This window comes from Grampus griseus, assembly GCF_964374135.1.
Source record: "Grampus griseus genome assembly, chromosome: 15".
In the NCBI taxonomy this organism is placed as follows: Eukaryota; Metazoa; Chordata; class Mammalia; order Artiodactyla; family Delphinidae; genus Grampus; species Grampus griseus.
This window is the reverse complement of record NC_139009.1, coordinates 34,433,315-34,444,504: the sequence shown is the minus strand read 5'-3', so window position 1 is coordinate 34,444,504 and position 11,190 is coordinate 34,433,315. Positions and strand designations below refer to the sequence as shown.

Below are 11,190 nucleotides of genomic sequence, written 5' to 3'. Positions count from 1 at the left end.
GCCCAGGCTCACCCTGGACAGAGGCCCGGCCTGTTCTCAGCCCTGACCCACCCACCAACCCCTTGTTCCCCACATCGAGTCCAGATGTGGCTTCTTCCAAGCTCTATAATAATTTTGGTTTGTTGCACCTAAGTAACCTACGCCCCCTCTAGCTCAACCCTCAATTCTCCAAAGAGAATAGGAGTAACACTATGAAACATTTGTAAGGAAGGCGGGGTGGGGCTGAGAGGAATGTTGACTTGAGAAGCAGGGCAACGTGAGTTCAACCACAGCCTGGTCTCATGTTAACTGTGTGATTTCAACCATTGTATCAGTCATCAATTGCTGTGTAACAAGCCACCACAAAACTCAGTGGCTCAAAAACAGCAACTGTTTATTTACTCATGGATCTAAAGTTTGGGCAGGGCTTGGTGGGACAGACAGCTCATGTATTCTCCATGTTGTGTCGTGTTAGGTGAGTGAAGTCCGATGGGACCATGGGGCACGTGTGTAAGACATCAGCGTGATTTGTGTGACCACCCTGCTCCTTGCTTCCCTGTCCCCACGTAGATAGTTCCTTTTCCTCTCAGTCCTTCCTTCCTCATCAGCAAGCTGAAGGCAGAGAGCATTGGCAGAATGTGTGCATATCAAGAAGAGAAGCTCTTCCCACAGGCGGCCTGAAGTCATCTCGGAAAATGGTTCACTATTCACTTGACCCAGAAAACCCCACAAAATCATGTAAATCAAGAGGTTCAAATCTTCTTGTTCATTTTAAGAACATCCATGAAACTGCCCAGACCATCAGGGATCTGAAGGATGTCACTCTTCAGAATCAGTACGTGCCACTCCGTCGTTACAGCGGTGGGGTTGGTAGGTCTGCCCCAGCCAAACAGCGGGGCTGGATGCAGGGTCAGTGGCCCAAAGAGCGTGCTGAATTTTTGCTGCACGTGCTTGAAAATGCAGAGAGCACTGCTCTGTTGAAGGGTTTAGATGTAGATTCTTGGGTCATTGAGCGCATCCCGGTGAACAAAAGCCCCAAGATGCCCCGGCTGAACTCGCAGAGCTTCTGGTTTGATGAACCCCACGTGAGCTCACCCGTGAGCTCACATCGAGATGATTGTTATTGAAAATGAGCACATTGTTCCTAAAACAGAAGAGGAGGTGGAAAAGAAGAAAAAGATATACCGGACGAAATTGAAGAAGCAAAACTTACGGCCTGGGAATAAGTTCAGCATAAAATAAATGCAAATAAAAGTAAAAGCAGAAAAAAAGAGAAATAAAAATTGAGTCAGTTTTGTGCAATATTTTGTGCAGTGTTTCCACTGTTCTGGTAAGAGTGAAATACATATGCATATTTGAGCTATGAAATAGGAATTGCATAATTTTGGTGATTTCACATGGGAGTTAAATGCTCTCATATTTGCATTTAAAAGTGGCATTGAGGGACTCCCCTGGTGGTCCAGTAGTTAAGAATCTGCCTTCCAATGCAGGGGACCTGGTTCGATTGGGGAACTAAGATCCCACGTGCTGCGAGGCAGCTAAGCCCACGCACTCTAGAGCCCGTACGCCGCAATGAAAGATCCCACATGCCGCAACTAACACCCGATGCAACCAAATAAATAAATATTAAAAAAAAAAAATAAAACTGGCATTGAATACAGTAAGTTCCCTACACACGAACGAGTTCCATTCCGAGAGCATGTTCGTAAGTACAATTTGTTAAGTCCAACAAAGTTAGCCTAGGTACCCAGCTAACACAATTGGCTTGAATATACCCACTATACGTGCTGTAAGGTAATAGGTTTATAATACTTTTCACACAAATAATACATAAAAAACAAGCACAAAAAATAAAAAAGAAAACATTTTTAATCTTACAGTACAGTACCTTGCAAAGTATAGTAATACATTACAACAGCAGGCATCCAGGGGCTGGCATCGAGTGAACAGGCAAGAAGAGTTACTGACTGGAGGAGGGAGAGGGGGTGGGAGATGGTAGAGCTGAAGGATCATGAGCAATAGGAGACGGAGGGCAAGCTGCAATTTCACTCACGCCTGACATTGATGGAACGCACGTTCGCATCTTTGAAAGTTCGCAACTTGAAGGTTCGTTCGTATGTAGGGGACTTACTGTAACATAAAGTTGAACAGTAAAATTCATGCTAATATTTAAATCTTTTCTTAGAACAACATTAAGCAGCAAAAAATGATGAGGGAAACTATGGAAGAAAAGAGAGCTTTATATTTTATTATTATTATTTTTTAATGGAAATGCATTTATTTTATTTTACTTTTGGCTGTGTTGGGTCTTCGTTTCTGTGCGAGGGCTTTCTCTAGTTGAGGCAAGTGGGGGGCCACTCTTCATCGCGGTGTGTGGGCCTCTCACTGTCGCGGACTCTCTTGTTGCGGAGCACAGGCTCCAGACGCGCAGGCTCAGTAGTTGTGGCTCACGGGCCCAGTTGCTCCGCGGCATGTGGGATCTTCCCAGACCAAACCTCGAACCCGTGTCCCCTGCATTAGCAGGCAGATTCTCAACCACTGCACCACCAGGGAAGCCCAGCTTTATATTTTAGTACCAATAACAACATTTTGTCCTGCTTTTTGAACAAGGGGACCCACATTTTCATCTTCTTTGGACCCTGCAAATTATGTAGCTGGTCCAGGGGCCGGTTCTCTTAAGGCCTAGACCAAAACTGACACAGCAGAACTTTTGCCACATTCTGTTGGTCAAAGCAAGTCACAAGACCAGCCTGGAGTCAAGGGGGAAGGGAAACAGACTCCAAGTCTTGAAGAGAGGGGCAGCATTCGATAACAGAGATGGGAGGAATTATTGGTGACCATCTTTGAGGCCATAGGTGTTAACCTTTCTGATCCTCAGGCTTATTATCTGTAAAATGGGAACAATTCTATTAATATTTACTTCCCGGGGTTGTTTGAGAATAAAGGAATATTTATTGTGGTTATAGTTCCTGGAACATGGCGATGGCTCACTCAGGGTTGGTCCTTCCTGTTCTTTAATCTTGCTTTATAGATGCTTACCTATTTGCTATTTCATTCATTCATGCATTCATTCACTCACTCAGTATTTATTGAGTCCTATGATCCAGGTACTGCTCTAGGAGTAGGGGTCATAGCAGAGAATAAAACAGACAGAAGTCTCTGCCCCTTGGATTTTACACTTTGATATGAGAGACAGACAAAACGTATTATCAAATAAGTGGCATGTTCAGTGGGGAAAGATGCTAAGAAGAAGAAAAAGCAGGGGAGGGGGATAGAGAGTACTGAGCTGGGGGCTGCAGCATTAGCTGGTGTGGCCAGGAAGGCCTCGCTAAGAGGATGTCATTTGAGTAACTCCTGAAGGCAGGGTCCTGAGGACATGCCAGGCAGAGGGGAAAGGCCAGAGCAAAGGCTCTGAGAGGGGATGTCTGGGTGTCTGTCGAGCAGTGAGGGCCCAGGGAAGCTGGAGTTGAGAGCAAGAAGGGAGGTAAGGGAGGGGAGGGCAGTTCCCCACGGACCATTGTAAGGACTTTGCCTTTTACTGTGGATGAGATGAAAACATACTGGCAGGTTCGGAGGGGAGGATCAGTAGTTTCAGGTGGACCACAGGCTGCGTCAGGAAGTAGGAGAGGAGGGAGGGAGGCCAGTGGGTGGTGGCCTGGCCAGGGTGGTCACCTGGAGGTGAGAGAAGTGGTCGGACTCTGAACAGTTTTTTGGAGGCTGAGCAGACAGGATTTACCTGTCGATTCACAGTCAAGCAATTTGGCATGGAAAGCAGGTGTTATCAGAAGAGAGAAATCAAACCTTGGAGAGGCTGAGTGACTTCACAATGTCACATGGTGGCTGAACAGTGTCTCTCGCAGGCAGGAAGGCTGACTAGGATGTGGGTGGCTGTGTGCCGCCTGCATGTGGCTGTGGCTATGACGCATCTTTCTCTGAGTCTCCGTATCTGTCACCCCATCTCCCTCTGTTCCCCCCACCACTTTCCATCTTCCTTTCTCCTTATGCTTTGCAGTCACATCTTCATCTTCTCCCAGGCCCGTTTCCAAGGGGCCTAGGTGCTTCTGATGCCCAGGGGAGCCAATCTCTGTCTCTGAGAGTGTGTAACTCTGTGTGTGCCTCCTGTCGTGCTGGCATGCCTTACCAAGTGTGAGTGTCCCTAGCGCATGTGTGTATGAGCGTAACTTAGGCTGTGTGTGAGGAGTACATGGATGTCCCTGGCTGTGAGAACCTATGCGTGTTGGGGGCCGGGTGCTTAAGGGACTGAGTATGTGTGTGACATGTGTGTGCCAGTGTGTGAATGCACAGAGATGTCCTCTCTCTTCTCTACCCATTCAGATTTGCTCTCATCCTAAAAGACCCAGGTCAAGGGACTTCCCTGGTGGCGCAGTGGTTAAGAAGCCGCCTGCCAATGCAGGAGACATGCGTTCGAGCCCTGGTCTGGGAAGATCCCACAGGCCGCGGAGCAACTAAGCCCGTGCACCACAACTACTGAGCCCGTGTGCCAAAACTACCGAAGCCCGTGGGCCTAGAGCCCGTGCTCTGCAACAAGAGAAGCCACTGCAATGAGAAGCCCATGCACCACAACGAAGAGTAGCCCCTGCTCGCCACAACTACAGAAAGCCTGCGCACAGCAGCAACGAAGACCCAACGCAGCCATAAATAAATAAATAAACTGTAAAAAAAAAAAAAAAGAGTGAGCGCTAAAAGGCCCAGGTCAAGCCTCCTCCCTTTTTTCTAGTTCCTGACCTCCCACTGCTCCATCTGTCAGAGTCACACACTGGGCTGGCCCCCCTTCCTTTGCTGGTGGCCTGGGTGGTTTGCAGGGGATCTGTCTTCTAGAATGCCAGCTCCCACAGCTGCAGTGCAGGGTGGAGCTGCACGCACATCCCCATCCCCTGGTCAAACATCAGCCTCCATCTTCTGGGGTCAACTGCCCCTCCCTCCTCCTCCCTATGGGACGCTTGAATGGGGGGAGGGGCGCTGACCTTAGAAGGGTCTGGCAGCCCCAGCAGGCAGAGACAGGTGGGGTCAGGCTCCCTTCACCCTGTGGGTACTTTCAGGCGGCCAGCTGACCCCCAGCGAGCAGGGTGCAACTCCACACTGCACTCTCTCAGTGAGCTCCTAAAGGCAGGCTTGTTGGGGTCCTGGGACCCCTGGGACTTCTTCCTCCCTCCCCCACCCTCCCCCTAGAGACCCCCAGCCTAGGGCCTCCTCTCTGAGCTCAGGCCCCAGAGCGGCCATAGACTTCTTCTGGTCTAAACCCCTTTTCCCTCTCTGTCCCCTACTTCCCGTGACATTGGTTCCTTCGGGAGCCCTTTAGCCTTTCCCATAGGTACCAGAAGGTCCTTTTTCTTTAACCCATTGGAAATCAGGCCCTCGCTTTGAGCGAGGTGAGAAGATGCCAGGAGGAGTGGGGCCGTGTCAGTCCACCCGCCCAGGTCAGTTTGTCCTTCCCTCAGTCCAGGCCAGGCACGCTTCTGCCCCAGGGCTTTTGTTCTAGCTATTTCCTCCATCTGGAATGTTTTCTCCCAGACCCTGCTTGGCTCCTTCCTCTCCAAGCTTTTGTTGAAATATCACCTTCTCAGTGGGACCTAGATGGACCACCCGTTTCATACTGTGACCTGTGTGCACATGGACACACCCCACCTCTTCACACACACAACCCCTCTTGCCCACCCAGCACCCTTCACCTCCCAGCCCTGCTCCATCTCCTTTTTTTTCCCATAGCACCCACCACCTACTTATATACCTTATTTTATTTATTTTATTTTATTTATTCCATTTTATTTATTTTATTTATTCCATCTACTATGTCTCCCCAACAAGAATGTTGGCACCATGAGGGCAGGGATCTTTTTTTTTTTTAATAAATTTATTTATTTATTTATTTTTGGCCGTGTTGGGTCCTTGTTGCTGCGTGCCGGCTTTCTCTAGTTGCGGCGAGCAGGGGCTACTCTTTTGCTGCTGTGTGCGGGCTTCTCATTATGGTGGCTTCTCTTGTTGCGGAGCACGGGCTCTAAGTGCACGGGCTTCAGTACTTGTGGCACGCAGGCTCAGTAGTTGTGGCACACGGGCTTAGTTGCTCCGCGGCATGTGGGATCTTCGCGGACCAGGGCTCGAACCTGTGTCCCCTGCATTGGCAGGCGGATTCTTAACCACTGCGCCACCAGGGAAGTCCCCAGGGTAGGTATCTTTGTTTTGCTCATGGATGTTTCCCAAGTGCCTGGAACTGTGTCGGACCATTTTAGATGCTCCACAGACATTTGCACGGTTGCTGTTGGGACATTTGCCCAGAGGAGAGCACCTGGGAGACAAGGCTGGTCCTTGAAGGGGCTGGGGGAGGGGGCGGATGCTGGACCTCTGGACTCTGTGCCCTGCCTCCCAGAGGGGGCTCCAGCTCTCTTCCACCCTTCCTACCCACCTCCCTGGAACAACACCCCCATGCCAGCCCTGCACACACATGTTGGGGCACACCTGCATCTGTGGCCCCGCCTCCCCCCACCTAGCCCTGGTGCACGCACCACTGACGTAGTGGCTGTGGTTTCATGACCCCAGAGATGCAGACTGGAGTCAGGGCGTCCTGTTCTCTGCGGCTGCAGCAGCAGGTGGGGGTGGGGGACAGGTTCCCCTGCAAACAGTCACGCTCAGAGGCCCCTTCTCCCCCGCCTCTTATACACACATGCACACGCATATGCATACAGGCAGATGGACAGCCAGGTGGCCCCAGCAAGCTGGCTGCTCTTAGACCCCAGGCATGGGAACTGTGCACCCATCTGTAGCAGGGGCCCTGCGGGTGGGGAGAAGGGGCAGAGGAAGCAGCTGCGGGCTCCCTTTCTCATGCCTGAGCTCCCACCTTTACTGTTTCGTGCCCAGCACAGGGCCAGCCAACCTCCTCATCAGTTCTTTCCTTTGGGGAAGGCATCGCCCTGCTTTGTCCTGTCAAAAACACATCCCCGTGGGAGGGGCCCTGCATTCAGCCCTCAGTGGGCTTGAGCTTGTCTGCCCTTGTAGTCTGTTGTGTATGCACGGACTGGCCAGTCCTGGGAACACTCTGGCCCCTGGCTCAGAACCCTGCCGTGGCTCCCCAGTGCCTGCCAGGTCCAGCCCAAACCCCTGGCCCCGGGCCTTCCCTGCTCCAGGAATCTCCACTTTGAGGGGAGGTGAGTGTGGCCTCTGGAACCAGGCACGCTGGGTTGAATGCTGGCTCTGTATGACCTTAGGCAAGTCACTTAACTTCCCTGTGCCCCAATTTTCTCCCTTGCAGAGCAGTTGTGAGAATTATATAGGTTCATATACGCACAGTGCTTAGCGCAGCACCTGCTGTGCAGGAAAGTTGTCAATAAATGTTAACTGTCACTGTTATTGTTTCCTTCCAGGAGCCAGGAGGGACCTGAGATATGGCCTCCGTCCCATCAGGACTTGCAGCTCAGCTCTGACCTTCCAGACTGAGCCAGCATCTTCCAGGCCACCTGGGAGCTTGTTGGAGGCTCAGAGCATCAGGCCCCCCTGGGGATCCTCAAGCAGCAGGTGGGTGAGGAGGGGCCTACAGCCCTCTGTGGGACAGGAGTCCGCCGAGCCCCCATCCCAGCCTTAGACTAGTCCACCACGTCCGCCCGCCCTCTTCCCCCTGCCTCTCCCAGTGCCCTCTGTCTTGCAAGGCTCCTCTCAGCAGTCTCCTGCAGGAAGAACGCCTGTCAGCCCTGTGGCCTGAGCGCCCACAGCTCCTACTTCTCGGAGCCTCAGTTTCCTCAAGTAAGAAAGGGGATAAAAACACCCACATCGTGGAACTCATGTCCAGGGAGGTCATGGATGAACAGTGCACGGCCGAGGCAGACAGTCAGGGCTGACTATCATTACTGCCTGCACCCCATGCCTGGCGGGTCCTGCCCTCTGTGCTGGGGTCCCCGCGGGGATGAGGGAAAGACCTGTTGACCGGGGGGCTGGGGTGAACCCTGGGAGCTGAGAGGCAGCACACGATGACTAGAGCTGGAGGGTGGCCAGGGCTCACCCAAAACAGCCTGATGAGGAAGGAAGGAAGGGAGGGCAAGCCGAGCACACCCTGGGCCCCAGAGGAAGTTGAAAGCCGGCTGGCTGCGGTGTGACAGTTCAGGGGCCCGCACCACGGCGCTGCACCCCACCCCTACCTGCTGACATCAGTGGGGAGTGCAGGACCCCAGCACGGCCCCCTCCCCCAGGCTCTGAGCCTGTGAGGCAGGATCCCAGCCTGGGGGCTCCCTCGGCTGTTCCCTGCACGCGCCCGAGCAGATGGCAAAGCCTTGTGTCTTTAGGTCAGCGTTGCCCTCTCCAGGTTCCTTTAATGAAAGGCAACCGTTTAACGGCACCTCCTCACGTCACCCCATCGCCTCACTTCTCCCAGGTGTGGCCCTAGAGTCTATTAAGCATCTACTATATACCAGGTGGTGACACATCCACAAGCTCATTTAATCCTTCACAATACCCTTAGGAAGGCATTTAACAGATAAGGAAACCAGCTCAGAGAGGCTAAGTAACCTGCCTGAGGTCACACAGCTTGTAGGTGGCCAAGCTGGCCTTCCAATGCAGGCCCCATCCTGAAGTTCCTCCTGCCTATGGGTGGGTGGATTCACCCTGGAGGAGCCCTCAGAGAGCCAGTGCATCTAGGTCTCTTGTTTGTCAAGGAGGAAATGGACACCCAGTACCAGATGCCAGTGCCCCAGGCCATGCCACAGGCTTCTGAAAGAACCAGGCAGGATTAGAGAACTTTCTTTTGGCATTGGAGGCCTGGCAGGAGGGGCTCTGCTGGGAAAGCTCCTTCCTTTACTGACACCAGGTCTCCACTCAGAGGCTACCTCCTCAGAGAGAAGCCTTTCTGGACAGTCCCGGCAGCAGGAGAGCTCTATTACCCTCCATCTTCTAACCTGTCTTTATTTTTCTTCATGGCACGCACAGTCACTTGCAGTTTTATGTATCAAATTATTTATTATCTCCCCACCGCCACCCCAACTGGAATGTGAGCTCTGTGAGTCAGGGAGAGTCTGTCTTGTTCCCTTGCCTAGAATAGTACCTGGCACAAACTCAACAATTTTTTGTGGAATGAATGAATGAATGAATGAATGAAAGGAGTCAGGTGGTAAAGGAAGAAGTTTATGCTTACAGGGGAAAGTTTGCTCTGAAGATAGACTTATTAAGGGCAAGCTAAATAGACCAATCTAGGTGGAGGAGGGGAACAAGAAGTATTTTAGAAAAGGGAAGGGGCCATGTACAGCCATGTGGTCTGGCACAGAGACTATAAAGTGAATGGTGCCCCTGCCACTTGTACAGTTCTCAACTTGTACAACAGTGCATGGCGCCCCCGGGGAGGGGGGAGAACCCAACAGTTTTGGCCCCCTCAGCAGCGATGAGTGGAGGCAGCTCTACAAGTACCAGCGGCTGGAGGAACGGGCTGTTCCCTCCACGAGGATGCCACGTGGTCGTGGTTAGCAGTGTGCCATCCGGTGACGGTGGCTCTGTCGCCACAGACGGTCGTCCAACCCCGGGGGGGCAACTGTTCTGCTGTTAGCGAACTCTGGTACCTGGAGTGCCCAGCGGGACGTGGGTGGGGAAATCACCCTGACACACCCCACTGACACACACCAAACCCAGCAGACAAAGATAATCACCGCAGCGGTGGCACCTGGGGGGCTAGGGGGGCTGTTTCCTGGGCCAGCTGTGAGCTCTGAAGGAAGAGGACGCTGTGTTCTGAGACGTCTCCGCGGGCTCAGCGAGGAGCCTGTCCCAGCCCCACTCCTCCTCCACGGCCCTGCAGGCCAGGCACAACAGCAACCGGCCCCAAGATGGTGAGGCCCGGCTTCCATGAGTCACCTGGCCCACAGCGAGCTTGCTGGGCGATGTTATCGGCTCCTCTGCTTACTTAATCCCTTGGTTGACATCACCACTACCTCCATCCTTTCCTTCTCGGCACTGCAGCCTGCAGCCTGGCGTATCCTGGAAGGGAAGGCGCTGGAGGGCTTTTGCCAGAAGCTACCAGGGCAGGTAAATTAGGACCCTCAGCTCTTTGGTCTTCAGCCTCAAGGCTCTTGGCCTAGTTCCTTGCTGCATATGGGCCTTGGTTTACCTCCCAGGAAATGCTGTCTGGAGTCAGGTCTGAGAGACACCTTCCCACCCCTGCCCCGTACTTACTCCCTCTCTCCTTGTTCAGATGTGGGCCAAGCTGCTCGCCCCTCAGTGTGTCCAGCTGGATCCTTGGGGCGCAGTCCCCCCGTCCAGCCCTCTGCTGCCTCAGCCATTTGCTCCTAAGTTTGGACTTGTGCAGGCCCAGCTATCCCCAGGCCTCTGTGTTGGGCCTCTGGGTTCCCAGGCTCAGGCTCTGCTGCCCCTCCGTCTAGTCACCCTGCCTGGGGACCTGGCTCCCTCAGAGGCCTCCCCCAACTCTTTCCCCTGCCTCTGCCCACCCCCTACCCCAAGCAGCCTCCTGGGAGCCTAAGCCAGTCCTTTTCATCGTAGCCCAGGATTCCCTCTCTCCTCCTCTCGCTTTGTCGCTGTTCCCCTGCTGACCCAATGTGGTCAGTGGCACATGGAGGGTGCCATGGGGTCAGTAGAGCAGTGACAGGGGCGACCAGAGACATGTGCTGTTTCATTTCAGCTTCCCCCGGTCTCCCCTCTGTGGCCAAGTGGGATGAGAAGCGAGGGGTTCAATCCTCTCCCCACACTGTCCTACTCTGTCTCCTCCCCGCCATTAGAGATGGACAGCAGGGGGTGAGGCTGAGAGGCCACCAAGTGAGGCTCAGGACCTAGTCCGAGACGGGAGGCTGCCCAAGCCTGGCCTGCCAGGGGGGCGGTGAGGGAAGGGGGTGGGGGCAGGAAGAAGAGCCAACCCTTTGAACTGCTGGACAGCATCCTCTGTGGCCCCTGGGAGACAGCTCCTCCAATGTCCCTGCCTGGGGCCAGGGAAGGGGGAGGGGGAGTTTTCTCAACACCAGTCACTTTTACTCCAGTTGTTTGACCAAAATGAATTGTTCTTAGCAGGAAAAAGAAAAAAAACACACAAAAAAACCAAAAGCCCCACCATTGAGGTCACTCCTATTACCCTAGCAGCTGATGAAAAGATCCTGAGAACAGATAACACACCTGGGCCGGGACTGCCGTCCTTCCCCTGCCCCTATTCTCCTGCCTGCACACTCTGCACCCAAACACTGGCTGCTGCCCCAGCATCCTGGAACATTGCAGAATACT

At 53.2% G+C, this 11,190-nt stretch overlaps 1 protein-coding gene across 1 annotated transcript; it reads left to right on the top strand.

Annotated features, from left to right (window-relative positions):
• Positions 1-674: 674 nt before the first annotated feature.
• LOC309834098 (large ribosomal subunit protein uL22-like) lies at positions 675-1,106 on the top strand (the record flags this gene model as incomplete). Its single annotated transcript, XM_082672742.1, has 1 exon — positions 675-1,106. One exon carries the CDS (start codon positions 675-677, stop codon positions 1,104-1,106), a length of 432 nt encoding a protein of 143 aa, XP_082528868.1.
• Between the last annotated feature and the right edge of the window lie 10,084 nt (positions 1,107-11,190).